General features: G+C 65.6%; 2 protein-coding genes across 3 annotated transcripts; both read left to right on the plus strand.

Annotated features, from left to right (window-relative positions):
- Nucleotides 1-821: 821 nt before the first annotated feature.
- Nucleotides 822-9,596, plus strand: VPS16 (VPS16 core subunit of CORVET and HOPS complexes). The gene is made up of 24 exons (XM_082758581.1): nt 822-962; nt 1,097-1,185; nt 1,263-1,360; nt 2,100-2,228; nt 2,608-2,752; nt 2,821-2,936; nt 3,204-3,326; nt 4,148-4,203; nt 4,409-4,498; nt 5,012-5,106; nt 5,279-5,355; nt 5,543-5,674; nt 5,774-5,901; nt 6,140-6,175; nt 6,380-6,488; nt 6,573-6,707; nt 6,779-6,887; nt 7,197-7,294; nt 7,429-7,533; nt 8,096-8,173; nt 8,330-8,499; nt 8,635-8,731; nt 8,877-8,980; nt 9,208-9,596. The coding sequence occupies exons 1-24, from the start codon at nt 910-912 to the stop codon at nt 9,350-9,352; spliced, it is 2,517 nt and encodes an 838-aa protein (XP_082614707.1). The 5' UTR covers nt 822-909; the 3' UTR covers nt 9,353-9,596.
- Nucleotides 9,597-10,063: 467 nt separating this feature from the next.
- On the plus strand, nt 10,064-17,477 carry IDH3B (isocitrate dehydrogenase (NAD(+)) 3 non-catalytic subunit beta). 2 transcript variants are annotated; one of them, XM_082759502.1, is made up of 12 exons: nt 10,064-10,108; nt 10,240-10,320; nt 12,080-12,178; nt 12,818-12,938; nt 13,327-13,387; nt 13,503-13,635; nt 14,052-14,185; nt 14,602-14,704; nt 15,121-15,267; nt 15,340-15,434; nt 15,539-15,599; nt 17,292-17,477. In XM_082759502.1, exons 1-12 carry the CDS (start codon nt 10,073-10,075, stop codon nt 17,367-17,369), a joined length of 1,149 nt encoding a protein of 382 aa, XP_082615628.1. In that variant the 5' UTR covers nt 10,064-10,072; the 3' UTR covers nt 17,370-17,477. The 2 variants fall into 2 exon arrangements, with proteins under 2 accessions (XP_082615628.1, XP_082615627.1); XM_082759501.1 differs by lacking the exon at nt 17,292-17,477 and adding an exon at nt 15,974-17,223.
- Nucleotides 17,478-17,628: the final 151 nt, after the last annotated feature.

Below are 17,628 nucleotides of genomic sequence, written 5' to 3' on the forward strand. Positions count from 1 at the left end.
GGGCCATGTACGGGGCTGTGTTTGGGGCCGTGTACGGGGCTGGGGCCGTGTCCGGGGGTTGTACAGGGTTGTGTACGGGGCTGTATATGGTGTATATGGGGCTGTATACAGGGCCGTGTATGGGTCTGTGTACAGGGCTGTGTTTGGGGCTGTGTACGGGGGTGTCCCCACACGTGCAAGCCCCCTCAGCTCCTGCCCATGCTGTGGGCTGCCATTTCCCTGCCCTGTGCCCGTGTCCGTGCTGGGCCCCGGTGCTGCCCTGCGGCCCGGGGTGCTCCTGGTGCCCTGCGGCCCTACACACACCGGGTGTCCCCTGGGGGCTTCCCTGCCCTGGCACTGGGCATGGCGGGGGGGTGACGGGCCTGGTGCTGGCCTGGTGGGCGGCAGGGATGGTGTCGGGGATGACGGTGGTGGTGTCGGTGGGGGTGTCACTGGGGGTGTCAGTGTCGGTGTTGGTGTCAGTGTCACTGGGGGTGTCGGTGGGGGTATCGGGGGGGTGCAGGCCATGCACGGTGCTGCGGGGCAGTGAGGAACGGGGCTGGAAGGGGCTCGGGGCCGGGGCACTGCCGGGGGCCCCGCCTGCGCCCAGCACCGGGGGCCGTGGCCGGGCCCAGCGGGGCCACCCCGGGATGGCGGCGCCGCGCCGCGCCCTCACTCAAGATGGCGGCGCCTCCCTCACCCCGCCGGTGCCCTCACTCGTGATGGCGGCACCTCCTTCCTCCCCCCACCCCCCCCCCTCCCGCCGTGCCCTCACTCAAGATGGCGGCAGCCGCGGCGTCAGTGGCGGCGGGGCGGGGCGGGGCGGGGCGGGGCGGGGCCGCGGACACCGGCACGGACACGGGAACCGGCACCGGCACGGGCAGGGGCTGAGCGGGGCGGGGGCGGCCCCGGGGGTCCCTGCGCGGCGCCATGGACTGCTACACGGCCAACTGGAACCCGCTGGGCGAGGAGGCCTTCTACCGGTGAGGGGCGGCCGGTGGCGGGGGGGGGGCGGCCGGTGGGGGCCTCGGAGCCTCCTCACCGGCCCGTCCGTGTGTCCGTGTGTCCGTGTGTCCGTGTGTCCGTGTGTCCGTGTGTCCGTGTGTCCGGCCGGCAGCAAGTCGGAGCTGTACGCCATGGAGTGGGGCCTGCGCGAGGAGCTGCGGGACTGCCTGGTGGCGGCCGCCCCGTACGGGGGGCCCATAGGTACGGGGGGCACCGGGGAGGGAGCACCGGGGGGGTGCCACCGGTTGAGGGTCCCCCCCCCCAATGGCCGCCCGCAGCTCTGCTCCGGAACAGCGGCCGCAGGGAGAAGTCGCCCGGTGCCCGCCCGCTGCTGGACACCTTCTCGGCCTCGGGGCTGCTCCTCGCCAGCATCCCGGTGAGTGGGGACCGGACCGGCCCCGGGGGGGGGGAACGGGGCCTCAGAGCCCCCCGTGCAGCTCCTGCGGCCCCCGGGGTGCCCGGAGGCTGCAGGATAAGTTTGCTCTAAACAGTTTTCATCCAGGAACAATTCACTTTAAATTCAGCTAGCATCAACAAACTGTTTTCCCTCTAATATCTGTTTCCTGGTGTAGAATAACAAGAAAAAATAACAGATATTTTGTCTGCCCATTGAAGAATTTAAGTTAAGTTATAGGTATTTTTTAAATAGTTACAGTACTCTGGTAGTCAACTAAATTTTTTTTTTTTCATTTTAAATGCAAAATAATGAATGGAATTAAAATTGGAATTGATTGGATTCAGTAAGCGTAGTATTGCAGAAAATTGAAGTAGGAAAAGTTTCAGAAGTTTTAAGGAGGGGCTGCTCGGGAGCGGTGTGTGCGGGGGGCACCAGGGGCTGGGTAGGGGGGGAGAGGGACAGGGACAGGGACAGGGAGCCCACCCGGCCTGGGAGAGGGGATGTGGGAGCGGTGCCGGGGTCCCAGGAGCACCGTGCCCCCCGTCCCCCTGCACGGGGCTGGGGCAGGCACGGGGGAGCTGCCGGGAAGCTGCCCTCATCCTGGGGTGCTGCAGAGCTGGGGGTCCGGGGCTGCAAGCACCAAACCCCGGCTGCTGCCGTTGCCTGCATCTCCTGGATCCGTGGCACATCCCTCACGTGAGCGGTGTCGTGCCCGCAGTGGAAGAGCGGCCAGGTGGTGCAGCTGGGCTGGACGGCCAGAGAGGACCTGCTGTGCATCCAGGAGGACGGCACGGTGCTCATCTACAACCTCTTCTGCGAGTTCGAGCGCCACTTCAGCATGGGCAACGTGAGTGGGGCGGTGCAGAGCGCGGGAAGGGCCGGGGAGCTCCTCACCAGCAGGTGGGCAGGGCTGGGTTTGGGTGGCAGAGGGGTGCTGTGAGGCCTTCCTGGGTGATCTCGGCCCCACGGGGCTCAGCTGAGAGCCTGAGGCTCCCACAGCCCCCCCTTCGGACATGAGCTGGGGGCAGAGCAAGCCCCCGATTTGGTGCAGGAGCAAGGCCTGTCATAGCAGGGATGCTGCTGGCCGTGCAGCACGGGGCTGGGCTCTCTCCTCCCTGGGACAATTTCACTCCCAGAGCCCCGGTGCCTCTCTGGCAGCGTGCTGCACAGCCCGAGTGCCGCAGCCCAGGCCCACCTCCCTCTCTCCTTCCCTCTCCATGCCACAGGAGGTGCTGCAGAACCACGTGCTGGAGGCGAAGGTCTTCCACACGGAGTACGGCACCGGCGTGGCCATCCTCACCGGGGCACACCGCTTCTCCCTGGCCACCAACATCGACGACCTGAAGCTGCGCAGGATGCCCGAGGTCCCAGGTACGTCCCGTCCCCGCCGCTCCCCGCTCCGGCTGCCGCAGGGCCCTGACGCTTGGTGCCCGCTGCAGGCCTGCAGAAGCCCCCCTCCTGCTGGGCCGTGCTGTCCCAGGACAGAGTGACCATCGTCCTGCTGGCCGTCGGCCAGGACCTGTACCTGCTGGACAACACCTCCTGCTCCGTGGTGGTGAGTGACCCACTCTGAGGGGAGCGGGGCAGCCTCCAGCACTCGCTGGCAGGTTTTTCCCCCCATCCCTGCTGTGCCACGGGCAGCACGAACACCCAGACACCTCAAAGGGGTGAGGACAAGGTGGGCACAGCGAGGGAGGGGACAGCTTTGGCCAGCTCACAGCCCCTTGTGCAGTCGGTGCCGGCGTGTGGCACGCTGTGTGTCCCTGGCTGATGCCCCTGGGTGCAACCCTCTCCCCTGACCCTCTCATTTTCCCTGTCCCAGACCCCCCCTGGCATGAGCCCCTCTGCCGGCGCCTACCTGCAGATGGCCGTGTCCTTCAACTACCGCTTCCTGGCTCTCTTCACCGACACTGGCTACATCTGGATGGGGCTGGCCACGCTGAAGGTGAGCTCCTCTTCCTGCTGCTGGGGGCTGGGGGCTGCCTGCCCCTGCTCTGTGCTCCCTCCCTGCCTCTCGCAGCCAGACCTGAGGCATCCCAGGGGGGCATCCCAGCAGCTTCCCTCTGGGCACTGATGGGCTCAGCTCTGCAGGCTGGCCTTGCTGCTGCTGATAAGCATCTGCACTCCTGTCATTGAAATATCCTCCCACCTTTGTTTTTTCATCTAATTTTATACCTATCTCGCCATTTTTTCCACTTCCAAATCCATATTTGCATCTCCATTTCTAAATCTGAGTTCCTCCCAAACAGCCAGTCCCTAAGTGCTTCTTCCACATCAGATTCTCTTACATCTGTACCCAAACTGGGCAGTTCCAGTATCGTTTCCCAGCTAGTCTCACTCTTATTGCTGTGAGCAGTGCCGTCACTCAGCTGTAAGAGGCCTTGCAGGACTTTGCCCGATTCCCATACTGGAGGTGTCCCAGTTATTTATGTGCTCCCCTGAAGCAATTTGGTTTTCTTTAGTCTCCGTCCACTTGCTGGTCTCAGTTGAGCACCAGCAGTTCCTTGCTTTACATGTGGATGGGCTGCACCCCAGGGCACCAGATAAATGCTTCTCACAGACAGTTTAAGTGCCCACACAGCGTCCTCACCCTTTGGCTGTGCCAGCCGTGCCCTGGCTCCCTGTGGGGCTGGAGCTGGAGCCAGCTTCTTCAGCAGGACGTGTGCTCTGTGCTGGTTTTCATCCCTAATCGCGCCCCTCGGTGCGTGGCTCCAGCAGCACACACACCACCTTCCCTCACCTCTCCCTGACTCGTCTCTTTCCCAGGAGAAGCTCTGCGAGTTCAACTGCAGCATCCGAGCGCCGCCCAAGCAGATGGTTTGGTGAGTGGCCCCCTGGGCTGTGCCCCCCGCCACACACCCCTGGATGCTCAACCCTTTGCCGGGGTCTGCCCAGCTCCGCGGCCACCCCGGGACGAGTGGGACCGTCCCTCGTGTCCCTGCTCCAGGCGTGGGGGCTGCGGGGCAGTCCCGGTGCTGCAGCGGGGCTGGGGGCAGCGCTCCCTGACCCCGTGGGGTTCCCCCGCAGGTGCATGCGTCCCCGCAGCCGGCAGCGTGCCGTGGTGATGGCGTGGGACCGGCAGCTGATGGTGGTTGGGAACTCCACGGAGTGCATCCAGTATCCTTTGGGGAGGAGGGACTGGGGTCGTTCCCGAAGGCCAGCCCAAGCTCCTCGGGCTGCTGCTGCTGCTCCTGCCCCCAGCACTGCTGCCCCGAGCTCCCCGGGGTGTCAGTGCCCCCAGGAGGCTCAGAGGAGGCTGAGCCCGTCCCTGCCCAGCCCCGGCCATCCCAGTCCTGTGCAGTGAAAGCCCCTGCTCTGTCTGGGTTCCTCTGTTCCCCTCCTCCTCGTGTCCCAGTTCCCCCCCAGTTCCCTCCCAGCTCTGAGCAGAGCTGGTGCTGTGCCAGCCCCTGCAGCCCCTTGTGCTGTGCCCTGCCCTGCACGGCCCCCTCCAGATCCCCCAGGGGTGAGCCAGGGCCGTCGTGGTGGGACGATCCCTGTCCCTCCCCAGTCCCTGGAAAAGGGGAGGGGGTTCATGAGGCCCAGCCGGGGGGGTGGGTGACCGGGGGACACTGTGGGGCTGGGCTGGCCCCGCACCACTCCCTTCCCGCGAGCCCTTAGCGGGGAGCACAGATTCGTCCTGGATGAGGACTCCTACCTGGTGCCAGAGCTGGATGGGGTCCGGATCTTGTCCCGCACCTCCCACGAGTTCCTGCACGAGATCCCAGGTGAGGTGTCCTCCGGGTGAGGCCCTTCCAGCCCCGCAGAGAGCGGGCTCTGGCACGGGATCTCCCCTAGGGCCCCCGAGCTGCACTGGGAGCAGCACTGGGACAGCCCCAGGTGACACCTGCTGTGGGGCAGCCTCTCATGCTCTGTTTTTTTTCCTTTTTCCCCCCGCAGAGGCCAGCCAAGAGATCTTCAAAATCGCCTCCATGGCCCCAGGAGCTCTCCTGTTGGAGGCACAGAAGGAGTACGAGGTTTGGCACCCTCCCCTGCTCCGTACCTGCCTCCTGCCCCAGCTTGGTGGGGCGGCTCTGGTGCAAACCAGCACTGCCTCTGTGGTGGGACGGGGACGGCCTGGCAGCCCCTGTGGTCCCGGGGCTCCCCCTGCCTGGTGAGCATCCCCTGGCCCGCAGATCCCCCACGGGCTGTGCTTCCCTGCAGAAGGAGAGCCAGAAGGCAGACGAGTACCTGCGGGAGATCAAGGACCAGAAGCTGCTCCCGGAGGCGGTGAGCCAGTGCATCGAGGCGGCCGGCTACGAGCACGAGCCGGAGACTCAGAAATCCCTGCTGCGGGTGAGTGAAGGAGGCAGAGGAGGGTCTGGGTGAGGCTGAAGGCATTTCCCTGCCTGCTCCAGGCCTCTCCCGTGACCAGAGCCAGTGCTTGTCCCGCAGGCAGCCTCCTTTGGGAAGTGCTTCATCGACAAGTTCCCCCCGGAGAGCTTCGTGCGCATGTGCCAGGACCTGCGGGTGCTCAACGCCATCCGGGACTACCAGATCGGCATCCCCCTCACCTTCACCCAGTATCCTGCCTCGTGGGGTGGGGACAGGGGGTCCCGGGGGGGCAGGGGGTCTGGTAGGTGGTGCAGTTAGTGCTGGTCTGAGCTGGGCTCTGTGCCCGTGCCTCGGGCTGGCTGTCCCTCCGTGACGGGATCCCATGCTGCTGGGCTGGCCCTGGGGTGCTGCCGGGAGGGGACGGGCACCCAGCAAGCGTTGCCTGCACTCTGGGGGGGTCTGAAACGCCCTTGACTGTCAGCACAGATACAAGCAGCTCACCATTGAGGTCCTGGTGGACAGGTGAGGCTCCCCTGCACGGGGCACCACGGCCCCGTCCCCGAGCAGCCCAGGCTGAGGCTGTGCCCGGCCCCGCTGCAGTCCCCACAGAGCTGGGTGCTCAGCGGGCTCTGAGCGCTCAGGACCCCTCTTGAGGCCGGCTGAGCTGTGTGGCCCCTCGCCCACCCTGCTCCAGGGCTCGCTGCTGAGCCTCCACGTCCCCCCCAGGCTGGTGCTGCGGCGCCTCTACCCCCTGGCCATCAGGATCTGCGAGTACCTGCGCCTCTCCGAGATCCAGGGCGTCAGCCGCATCCTGGCCCACTGGGCCTGCTACAAGGCGAGGGGGCAGCTTGGGGGGCGGCTCGGGGGGGGCTCTGCAGCGCCAGGGCCGTGCTGACTGCGCCACTCTGCTCCCCTCCAGGTGCAGCAGAAGGACAAATCCGACGAGGAGGTGGCCTACGCCATCAACCAGAAGCTGGGGGACACGCCGGGCATCTCCTACTCCGAAATCGCCGCCCGGGCTTACGACTGCGGCCGGACGGAGCTGGCCATCAAGGTCCCCGGGGTGTCGGGGGGGTGCTGGCACCCACGGGGGCTGCGTGCTGATGCCCTCTCTGCTGGCCACAGCTGCTGGAGTACGAGCCGCGCTCCGGGGAGCAGGTCCCGCTGCTGCTGAAGATGAAACGGAGCAAGCTGGCCCTCAGCAAGGCCATCGAGAGTGGGGACACGGACCTGGGTAAGGGGCAGGGTTGGGGGGGCAGCGGGTGTGAGGGAGGGTCCTGAGGCAGGAGAGGCTCTGTGGAACCCAGCACCGGGGGGCTGCTCAGCATCCGGGCAGCAAAACTCCCTTGGGAAGGGCTCAGAGTCTGGGGGAACGTGGTTATGGCTCTGTGCGGCGTGGGATGGGGGTGGTGGGAGCTGTTTGGGACCTGCAGAGCACGGATGTGCCCTGTGCTCGGGTGGCCCCTGTTCCCCTCCTGGTGCTGAGGGCTGGCCGCACATCCCAAAACACTGCTCCTGCCCCAAAATGCTGCCCCTGCCCCAGTCTACACCGTGGTGCTCCATCTGAAGAACGAGCTGAACCGCGGCACCTTCTTCATGACGCTGCAGAACCAGCCCGTGGCACTGAGCCTCTACCGCCAGGTAGGGGCTGCCCGCTCCTTCCTCTGCCCCTTGTCCCCTGCCCCGCTGCCTCGGGGGGGCCCTGGTGCTGCTGCGGTGTGGCAGGGGCAGCTCCCAGTCCCTGCGTGCCCTCACCTCTCCCTGTGCCCCCCCAGTTCTGCAAGCACCAGGAGCGGGAGACGCTGAAGGACCTGTACAACCAGGACGACAACCACCAGGAGCTCGGCAACTTCCACGTCCACTCCAGCTACTCGGAGAAGGTCTGTGCCCGGCAGGGGCAGGAGGAGGGTGGTGGAAGGGCTGGGGGGCTCCAGCCTGGCTCCTCCTGGGCCGTGGCAGCGTCCTGGGCGCCCTCCCTGGGGAAGGGGCTGGGGGGGGCCACGTCCTGCCTGGTGCCTGCGCCTGTCCCGTGGGGTCAGCAGCGTGAGCCCGGTGTTTGCACCCTCAGGGTAGGCTCCAGCTGTGGGAATCATAGAATATCCCGAGTTAGGATGGACCCATAAGGATCAAATCCAACTCCAAGGACTATGAAGGGACCCCCTGGCTCATGCCCCAGGGCCAGCACCTCCCTGGGGCTCTGTGCTGGAGGTCACCGTCCCCTCCTGTGTGTGCTGGGGAGCTCTGGGTCCCCCCAGGGCAGGGAAGGGTCCAACCCTCTGCCTATTTTGGGTGATCAGTGTTGAGTGTCACCATGCTGGAGCCTGGCCTTGGCTGTGCCGGTGTCAGCCACCCGTCCTGCTGGGCTTTGAGGGGCTGCCCGTCCCCTGCAGCGTGCCAGCCGTGCTGCCGGGGGGGTGACATGGCCGTGGCTTCTGTCCCCAGCGCATCGAGGGGCGAGTAGGAGCCCTGCAGAACGCGGTGGACGAGTACTACAAGGCCAAGAACGAGTTTGCTGCCAAGGTGAGCAGTGGGGCCAGGGAGGTGCTGTGCCCCCCCCACTATAGCACAGGGCTCAGCTGGGCCATGGGCACAGGATGGGGGCCACAGAGCCCCCCACCCTGCCAGGGGGTGCTGCCCCTCGGACAGGGACCCTTCAGCCAGGACCTCGTTCCCCAGGCCACGGAGGATCAGATCAAGCTCCTGCGGCTCCAGCGGCACCTCCAGGAGGATTTCGACAAGCCCTACCTCGACCTCTCGCTGCATGACACCGTCTCCACCCTGATCCTGGACGGCCACCACAAGAAGGCCGAGCAGCTCTACCGCGACTTCAAGATCCCCGACAAGCGGTGGGGGCTGGGGGGGCGGCTTTTTGGGGAGCCACCTCCCTAAAAAGGGTTTGGGGGATCCCTGTGCCCTGGGGTGGGGTGGGGGCTGCAGCCTGCTGGCAGCTGGAGCAGCCCCTTCCTTCTGCCCCCCCCCAGCTACTGGTGGCTGAAGATCAACGCCCTGGCCACACGCGGAGACTGGGAGGAGATGGAGAAGTTCTCCAAGAGCAAGAAGTCACCCATCGGGTACCTGGTAAGGGCTGGCCTCGCTCCTGGAGGGTCCTGCCACCCCTTCACCCTGTCCCCGTGCGCAGGGCAGGGTCCCTGTGTTGTCTTGTAACTGCGGGGGGGTTTGTGGGGGGCAGCTGCTTCCCGTCTCACCCTGTGTCTCCCCCCAGCCCTTCGTGGAGATTGCTGTGAAGCACCACAACCGCTACGAGGCCAAGAAGTACGCCCCCCGTGTGACCCCCGAGCAGCGCGTCAAGGCCTTCATCCTCGTGGGGTGCGTGGGAGAGGGGGGAGCCCCGGGGGGAGCCCGGGGACAGGGCTGGGGCTGGGGGGAGCAGCTGGGGCTGGGTGCAGTGGCGCTCCTGAGGCTGTGGGTTTTGGGGGACTTGGGGGCAATACTATGAGCCTCCTCCTTCTGTAGGTGGGGGGGAGCCCCTGTTTCCTTCCCCTTGTTCCCCGTGGGGGGGGGGAGCGGTGCTGCAGCCCCCTTTGTGCCCGCAGGGACCTGGAGCAGGCGGCCGACGCTGCCATCGAGCACAAGAGCGACGCGGAGCTGAGCTGCGTCCTGGCGCGCTGCACCCCCGGCACCGACAGCGCCCTGATGGAGAAACTGAACCGGGCCCGGGCCCAGCTCATGAAGAAATGAACCCGGGGGGGGGAACCGTGAGCCTGGGGGGGGGGCTGCGAGCCCCCCTGGGAGCTGCTGGAGCCAGGGGGCCTCGTTCTGCCCCCCTCTGCCCCTTCCAGCCCCTCATCCCCTCTCGCTGCTCCCCCCCCCCGCAGGTGCAGGGGCTGAGCTGAGGGGTCCTGGCCCTGTGCTGGGGGGGCCGAGGGGGGGGGGCTGCGTGCTGCAGGCAGGGCTGGCACCCCCTGACCCCCCCAACACCCCCATTTCTGGTCAATAAAGAGCAAAAGCGCCTGGCTGTCTGGGGTCTCATGGGTGTGGGGGGGTTGTTGGGGGCCTCATGGGGCTGGGAGGGGGGGGTCTTGGGGCCAGTGGGGGCCGGGGGGGGGTCTCAGGGGCCTGGGGGGATCTGTGGGGGCCTCAGGGGTCTGGGGGGGGCGTCTCAGGGCTGGGAGGGGGTCCTGGGGCCGGGGGGAGGCCTTGGGGGGGTTCTCAGGGGCTGGGGGGGTCTTTGAGAATCTCAGGGGTCTTGGGGGGGCGTCTCGGGGCTGGGAGGGGGGGGGTCTTGGGGCCGGGGGGCTCAGGGGCTTGGAGGGGGTCTGGGGGGGGGGGGGGGGCTGAGGCCGGGGCCCTAAGGCGGTGGGGGGGGGGGCCCGCTCATGGGGGCGTGGCCATTAGGCCACGCCCATCCTCTAAACCACGCCCATCTCCCCCAGCCGCAGTGCATTGTGGGGCGGCAACATGGCGGCGCTCAGCGCGGGGCGGGCGGCGGCCGGGGTGAGGGGGGGGCGGCGGGGACCGGAGGGGGGCCGGGAGGAGGGGGGGGCTTTGGGGGTCTCCATCCGGGGCTGGGGGCTCGGGGGGGGTCCCCTCGGCCGCCGCTCACCGCCTGCCCCCCCCCCCCCCAGGGCCTCCTGCGTGCCCGCAGCATCAGCGCCTGGCGGGCCCTGAGCGCCACCGCCGCCCTCCGGGACACCGCCAAGGGCAAGGTGAGGGCCGGGGGGGGTTGGGGGGGGCTGTGTGCGGGCAGGGGGCACGGAGCTGCGGCAGGAGCAGGGGGACGGCCCAAAATATGTGGGACAGGGCATGGAGAGCCCCTGCAGAGCCCCTGCACCCGGCTGGGTCTGTGTCCTGCCATCCCTGAGCCTGCTGAGCCTGCACCGCTGCGTCCTGCTGTCGCTGAATCCTGCTGTATCTGTACCCTGCCATCCCTGCATCCTGCCATCCTGCTGTGTCTGCATCCTGCCATCCTGCCATCTCTGTGCCGTGCCATCCCTGCATCTGCTGTGTCTCCATCCCTGCACCCCTCCATCCCTGCACAGCCCTGTCCCTGTCCCTGTCCCCGCAGGCTGCCCGCCTGTTCCCAGCTGCTGCAGGGTTTGTGCAGCCGGAGCACGGGGCTGCAGCAGGGACAGGCGTCTTGGTCTGCTCCCTGCCCCTTACCCCTAATTTTGGTGTGTGTAATTATAGTAACTGCTGCTAACAGCGTTCTGTGCGGTAGTGTGCGATCACTGCTAGAGGTCAGATAAGGTAAGAGCAGTGGCTAAGCACATACGAACGTGGTTTACCCTTCGTGGCCTGAAAAGCAGAGCCATTCACTGCTTTCGGTGGTAGTAAGGACAGAGCAAACAACGGGAGCACCAGGCAGTGAGGTAACGTTGTGTCTGTCACACCGTGGCTGACAGCACGGCTCCTGCCCGGGCCCATCGGTAGGCAGAGGTGTCCTGTGGTTGTGGTGAGGACACCGAGAGGAAGGGTTCAGCACTGGGTAACATCTGCACGTGCTCTGCTCCTTCTCGATGCTGACTTGGCGAGGCTTTCTGCCCCGCAGCTTGATTCTGGGGTTGTGCTCTCCAAAACAGACAAAAGCAGAGACTCTGGTCTTTCATTTCACACTTGCTGTTGCATTTTGCCTCTCCTCACCGCCTGCCTGCACCTCATAGTGCTGACACGTGCACTTCCCCTGCTGCACGGAGGAGAGCAGACAGCATTTACATTTAACATATTAAACATCTCGCTATTTGGAACTGGATAAATGCCTGCCAGACGTGGCTGTGGCTCTGCATACAGTCTCCCTGACTTGCCCCTGTCTGGTAGTGGAAGATCGGGAGTGACTGAGAGGAAGAGGAGGACACGTAAGGTTCCCTTTCACACAGATGAGGGGAGTCAAACCTCATATTCCAGACAAAAAACTCCCTCATAAGGCAGTGCTTGTCCTCACTTGCATCCCTATTTCTGGGTGTTACCTTTTCTGTAGTGTGACGTTGCCCAGTGAAGCTGTCGGGTGCAGTTCTTGTCTCCTCCTGAGACCGCCCGGTCTGCAGCTGGTTCTGTGAGATCTCGGGTCAGCTCGGTGCAGGGAATTACTGCCTGCAGGGGCAGGATTAGTAAAAGGAGCGGGTAAAAATAGGATCCAGCGAAGGGGGGGGCAGCAGGGCTGATGTGGGGGTGCCTGTGGGGTGGCTCAGGGATTAGCCCGAGGCTGGTTCTGAGTGCTTTCAGACTCTGTCCTAGCACAAAACCCGGGGATGTTCCAGCTCCCCTTCGGTGGGTGCCAGGGGGGGCAGAAGGGGCTCAGGGGGCAGCTCGGGGTTAGCACCGCAGCCAGGCTTTGTTACTGAGAACTGCAGCCAGCGTGGATGTTTCCTTGGCTGGAATCCTCCATCCTGCGGTGTGCGGGTAAGGGGGTGCAGGTGGGTCACGGCCCCGGGGGGCAGGAGCTGTCACTGCCCTCTGCTCTCCCTGCAGCCAGAGACCACCAAGCCGGACGGCACCTTCCAGGTCACCATGCTGCCCGGGGACGGCGTGGGCCCGGAGCTGATGCACGCCGTGAAGGAGGTGTTCAAGGTAAGGGCTGCCCCCGGGGGCATGGGGACGGGGGGGGGGCAGCTGCTGAGACAGCTGAGAGCCTGCCCCTGGGCTGCAGTGCTGAGCTGCAGCGGTCTGAGAGCCCCAGGGCTTTGCCCTTCCCCTAAAAAGATTCAGCTGAAAAATCCTGCAAATGGTTGAATTCTTCAGTGTTCCCAGCCCGGAGCTGTGCCGTGCAGCGAGCAGAGCTGCCCCTCTGGCCCACTCGGTCCTTTCCTCCCCCTGCTGAGGCAGTGGCACTGCTGCAGCTCCTCACTGCTCCTGCTGGGAGCGTGGCCACGGCGCTGCCACCGCCCGGCTGCACAGGGCTGCTACGGGCTCCTGGCCACTATCCTCATGGGCAAGGAGCTCTGCTCTGAGGAGCTCTGCTTTCCTGCAGCCGTGTCACAGCGCGGGGTGGGAGGTAGCAGGGAGCAGTTCTGTGCTCTGGCACGTGACAAGTTTGGTGACAGGAACCCAGCACGCCCCGTGGTCGCTTCCCTCCTCTCCCCGAGGCTGGTTTGAGGCTCCACGCCCCACGCTCCGGGCCGTGCAGTCGCTGCCCCTCTGTGGGGTGTTTGAAACGTCCCTGCCGAGCCTCCTGCAGGCCGTGGCTCCCGTGCTGCCTCCCTGCTGCAGGCCGCCAGCGTGCCGGTGGTCTTCGACGAGCACCACCTGAGCGAGGTGCAGAACATGGCATCGGAGGAGAAGCTGGATGAGGTGGTGGACTCCATGAAGGAAAGCAAAGTGGCCCTCATAGGTAAGGACAGCTGCTGCTCCTGCTTTGCCTGAAGGTGTTGCCTTAACCCAAACGCCGTTAGACGCTTTTGGAGGGCAGGAATTTCTGTGGTTAGCCCTGGGGAAGGCAGCGCGGTGTCTAAACAAAGAGGCTGACTGCCCGTACCGGGTGTCCTTAGCTTATGAATGAGGTGTGTGAGGTTGTGTCCAGCTTCTGCTGCTGAAGAGAGATCTGGCACGGGCTGGACAAAGGATCTCGGGGGGCTCCCACAGCACGAGGCCGGTCAGCGCGTGGCCAAGGCTCTGCTGAGAGCCCCCAGTCCCTGCTGCTGTCGTGCCCGGGTTCAGGCCGTGCCCTTAGGGGCTGTCAGCCCGCTCCCTGTTCTTACTGCTGCTCGATGTCCCCGCAGGCAAGATCCACACCCCCATGGAGTACAAGGGAGAGCTGGCGTCCTACGACATGAGGCTGAGGTGAGCTCGGAGTGGTGGCAGCGGCAGCAGCTCTCAGCCCGGCACCTGCAGGGCGCCCTCCCTGCCCCAAACAGCTCGCGGTGAGGTGCTGACCCTGCTGCTGCTTCTCTTGCAGGCGCAAATTAGACCTGTTTGCAAACGTTGTCCACGTGAAGAGCTTGCCAGGCTACAAAACACGCCACAACAACCTGGACCTCGTGATCATTCGTGAGCAGACGGAGGGGGAGTACAGCTCGCTGGAGCACGAGGTACGGCAGCTGCCCTCCAGCGCGTGGCTGCTCTGCCTTGGGGCCATCACTGAGGGCTGGGGACGCCTGCCCCAGGCTGTGTGGCTTTTCCTGCTGCTGGGCCACGGTCCTGCCTTCCACACCGGTTCATCACAACCGAGGAACTGGCTGAAGCTGCAGCGATGTGCCACGGGGCAGTGCTGGGCGCAGGAGATGGGGTGGAGGGGTGGAGATAGGGACTTTTTGGGCTGCAGGAGGGACAGTGCCCAAGAAAGGCACCGCGGCTTTGAGGAACCTGCTGGTGAGAGGAGATCCAGCGCCAGGCAGGGGCTCCTCGTCTGGGGCTCACTGGGGCTCAGCGGTGCGGGGTGGCGAGTTGCAGAGGGTTGGGGCAGGGCTGCACGGTGCTCAACTCATCACCCCCCTCCCGTGCCCAGAGCGCCAAGGGAGTCATCGAGTGCCTGAAGATCATCACCCGGGCCAAGTCGCAGCGCATCGCCAAGTTCGCCTTTGACTTCGCCACCAAGAAAGGGCGCTCCAAGGTCACGGCCGTGCACAAAGCCAACATCATGTGAGTGCCATGGGGTGGGTCTGGGGGCTCTTGTCACTGTGTCAGGCCTCGCTGCTCCCAGCTCCTCGCTCCGGTGGAGCAGTGCATGGTGCTGGTCTGGCTCAGAGGGGCTGGGCTTTTCCTGGCAGCAGGGCTCGGCCCCGTTCCCCTTCTGTATGGGCTCGGCTCTAGCACGAGCCTCACTGAGCTGTGACAGCGTCCTGCAAGCTGTCAGCTGAGAAGGGGAAACGCTCTGACACCGTGAGCTGGGCTCTGTGCCCCTGGGCCACGACTTCACCGCTTTGGGTTTGGGTGGAGGTGCCCTGCTTGCTGCTGTGCCCTGCTGTGGTGGGACACCAGTTGCTATTGGATCACCTGCTGCTGTAATGGTTTTACTGCGGCCCCGCAGGACCTTCACTGTGTTTGCTGTGTCTCAGGAAATTAGGCGACGGGCTGTTCCTGCAGTGCTGTGAGGAAGTGGCAGAACTGTACCCCAAGATCAAGTTTGACACCATGATAATCGACAACTGCTGCATGCAGGTGAGGATCCTGATCCCCTGCCCTACCCCAAGAGCCGTTCTTTACCTTCTGCTGCTTCACCTTCTGAGCGAGGGGATTAAAAACACCTGTGTGAAAGCTGACACAGCTGCTGCTGCTGATAGCTCCCTGCACGAGGGAGCACAGATTGGTTGCTGCAGGTCCTCTGCTCTGTGCCAGCTGAGGGCAGGAGCTGCAGGGACTGAAGCTGGCAGGGCCACGTGCAGCTTGTGTCTGGCAGAGCCTTACAAAACTGCCTGGATGCCAGGGCATCTTCTCAGCAGGGCTCTGCCTGCTGCCAATTGACCACATCTGGGGATGTTTTTGGGTACAGACTCATGAACCTCCCCCCCTCCTGAGGGCTGCCTGTGTTGTGTAGGACCGCTGAGCAGGGCTCACACCCTCTTCCCCCCATGCAGCTGGTGCAGAACCCCTACCAGTTCGATGTCCTGGTCATGCCCAACCTCTACGGGAACATCATCGACAACCTGGCGGCTGGCTTGGTGGGCGGTGCCGGCGTGGTGCCCGGGGAGAGCTACAGCGCCGAGTACGCCGTCTTCGAGATGGTGAGGGGGGGGCTCTGCGGGGGGCTGCGGGGGGCTGTGGGGCTGCTCCCTCACCAGCTTCTCCTCCTGCAGGGCGCCCGCCACCCCTTCGCCCAGGCCGTGGGCAGGAACATCGCCAATCCCACGGCCATGCTGCTCTCGGCCGCCAACATGCTGCGGCACCTCAAGTAAGGGCCTGACGGGGCTGTGTGGGACGGGGGCACGGGGAGGGCAGCTGGGGGGGCACAGACTGACAGCCAGGGGCTGACCTGCGTCTGCTTTCACTCCCTAGCTTGGAATTTCACTCCAACTTGATCGCGGACGCGGTGAAGAAGGTGATCAAAGTCGGAAAAGTGAGTGTTGGGCGGCCGCTCCTGGTGTGTGTCCGTAGCTCCCGTGTGGGCGCTGGCGGCCCCGCGTCGTCCCGTAGGGACAGCGCCGGCCCCGACCGCCGCTCCCAGCTCCCTCCCCAGCCGTCAGCTCAGAAACCCGCGTGCAGCCGTGCTGTAGTCGGCCCCTCTGTGCTTGTCTCGTGCTGTCCGTAGCGTTTGCTGCCTAGGGGAGCTGTGGGGGACGTCAGGCGGCCTCTTCCCGGCTTGCTGCCCCGGCGGGGTGCCAGCAGGGTGTGCAGAGGGAGCTGCTCTCCTCTCCCTGCTCGCGGTCGCTGCGCTCAGTTCACCATGGCGTTTCTCCCTTGTTTCTCCCCTTCCCTGTGTTGGATTTTTAGGTTCGGACACGGGACTTGGGCGGTTACTGCACCACTTCTGACTTCGTCAAGTCTGTGATTGACAACCTGCACCCCCACTATGGGGCCTAGCAGCCCCGCGGGCAGCCCCGGGACTTCTCCGCGCCCTCCACCAGCCTCCCCCAGCTTAAGGCCTAGCAGCGCCGCCTCCCCCCACCCACCCCCCGGCTGCCGGGTCCCTGGGGAGGAGGGGGCTCGCCTCCTCCCCAGCCCAGCACCCATCTGTGGCCGGCACTGGGGGGGCTCCCAGCCCCCAGCTTCGCGTTGGCTCCGTCTCCCCTCGTCCCCATAGCCGGGGTGGTGCCAGGTGGTGGGCAGCGCCCAGCACGGCCCCCGGCAGGCAGCTCAGTGGGGCCGGGGTCCTGTGGGGTCCTCCCCATGCCCGCAGAGGCTGTAGCAATAAATAGGACCCCAGGGCTGAGGCCCCGCACCCGGGGATGCAGAAGGGGAAGGTTCTCAGCACCAGCAGCCCCTCGGGCTCAGTGCCAGGCCCTGGGACAGGCGGCTGTGGGGTGGGGGCGCTGCGAGCTGAGCCCCCCGCCCCCAGGCAGGGCAGTGCAGGAGGAGGCCCAGGCACAGCCAGCTGCTCGCTGTGCCCGGGGTGGGCTCACTGCTGCTGCAGCCCCCAGGGGCTGTGCCCCACGGCGCTGTGGGGCTGGGCAGGACCCATGGGGCAGACACTGCCCTGAGTGTGAGGGAGTGGGGCCTGGGTGCCGCCGCGCTTTGTATCCGTGTTTGCAAATAAAGGGACCAACGCTGCCCACCAGCCCCGGTGCTGTTTCCCCGCAGGGTTGCTCTCCCCCTGCTCTGCCCCACACCAGCAGGGTCGTGGCGAGGTGCGGGTTGGCCCCAGCCCTGGCAGGGACCTGAGGCCGTGCTCCAGGGGCCAAACACCAGTTGTTGGAAGGCCTGGCCCTGCAGCAGAGCAGCTCTGCGCAGGGAGCTCTGCTCTTACCACAGCCCTCTGGGTGCAGGGGAGACACCACCCTTCCTTTGCAGCCAGCAGCAGCCCCCTGGGGGGGGCTCAGAGCAGAGGGAGCAGCACCAGCCTCTGCTGAAGCCCACAGTAGGACACCCAGCACTGCGCACACCCCCACAGCTGCGGTGTCAGACACAGCAGCAAAAAAAAAAAAAAATCAGGGGGACTGATGCTGTACAGTGCAGGCGGGTTGTGCTGCCCGCCCCCTGCTCCCACAGCTGTCCCCATGGCCCCTGCACCAGCGCTGGGGACACCGACGGGGGCTTCAGAGGGCCTGGGGGGGCCCAGCCCCGCGGTGCTGACGCTCCCCTCTCGTTGCAGGTGCGCACAGCGGACATGGGTGGATACGCCACGTCCCTGGACTTCACCCAAGCGGTGATAGCAGCCCTGGATGTGTAGGGCTGCTGCTCGGCCGTGGGCAGCCCAGGGGTGCCTGCTTTGCCTGCCCGGTAATTTATTGCTTCCCTGTAATAAAGTGGCCTCTGCAGCATAATGAGGGGGCTCTGGGTGTGCACCGACAGTGGACACAGCAGGGGTGGGGGGCACAGCACCATGCAAGCTGCATTGGCTGCTCCAGTGGGACCACAGCCCATGGTGGTCACTGCTGCTGCTGGCAGGGACCAGGCTGCTCCTGGAGGCGAGCTGGGGCCTCCCCCCC

The sequence above is a fragment of the Aythya marila genome (assembly GCF_965140915.1).
Source record: "Aythya marila genome assembly, chromosome: 4".
Lineage (NCBI taxonomy): Eukaryota > Metazoa > Chordata > Aves > Anseriformes > Anatidae > Aythya > Aythya marila.

Coding starts and splice junctions, on each gene's coding strand:
- VPS16 (XM_082758581.1), top strand. CDS start 910: ATGGACTGCTACACGGCCAACTGGAACCCGCTGGGCGAGGAGGCCTTC. Junction 2,937..3,203: donor ACACCTCCTGCTCCGTGGTG/GTGAGTGACCCA, acceptor TCCCTGTCCCAG/ACCCCCCCTGGCATGAGCCC. Junction 7,295..7,428: donor CACTGAGCCTCTACCGCCAG/GTAGGGGCTGCC, acceptor GTGCCCCCCCAG/TTCTGCAAGCACCAGGAGCG.
- IDH3B (XM_082759501.1), top strand. CDS start 10,073: ATGGCGGCGCTCAGCGCGGGGCGGGCGGCGGCCGGG. Junction 10,321..12,079: donor GGGACACCGCCAAGGGCAAG/GTGAGGGCCGGG, acceptor CTCTCCCTGCAG/CCAGAGACCACCAAGCCGGA. Junction 13,388..13,502: donor TCCTACGACATGAGGCTGAG/GTGAGCTCGGAG, acceptor CTTCTCTTGCAG/GCGCAAATTAGACCTGTTTG.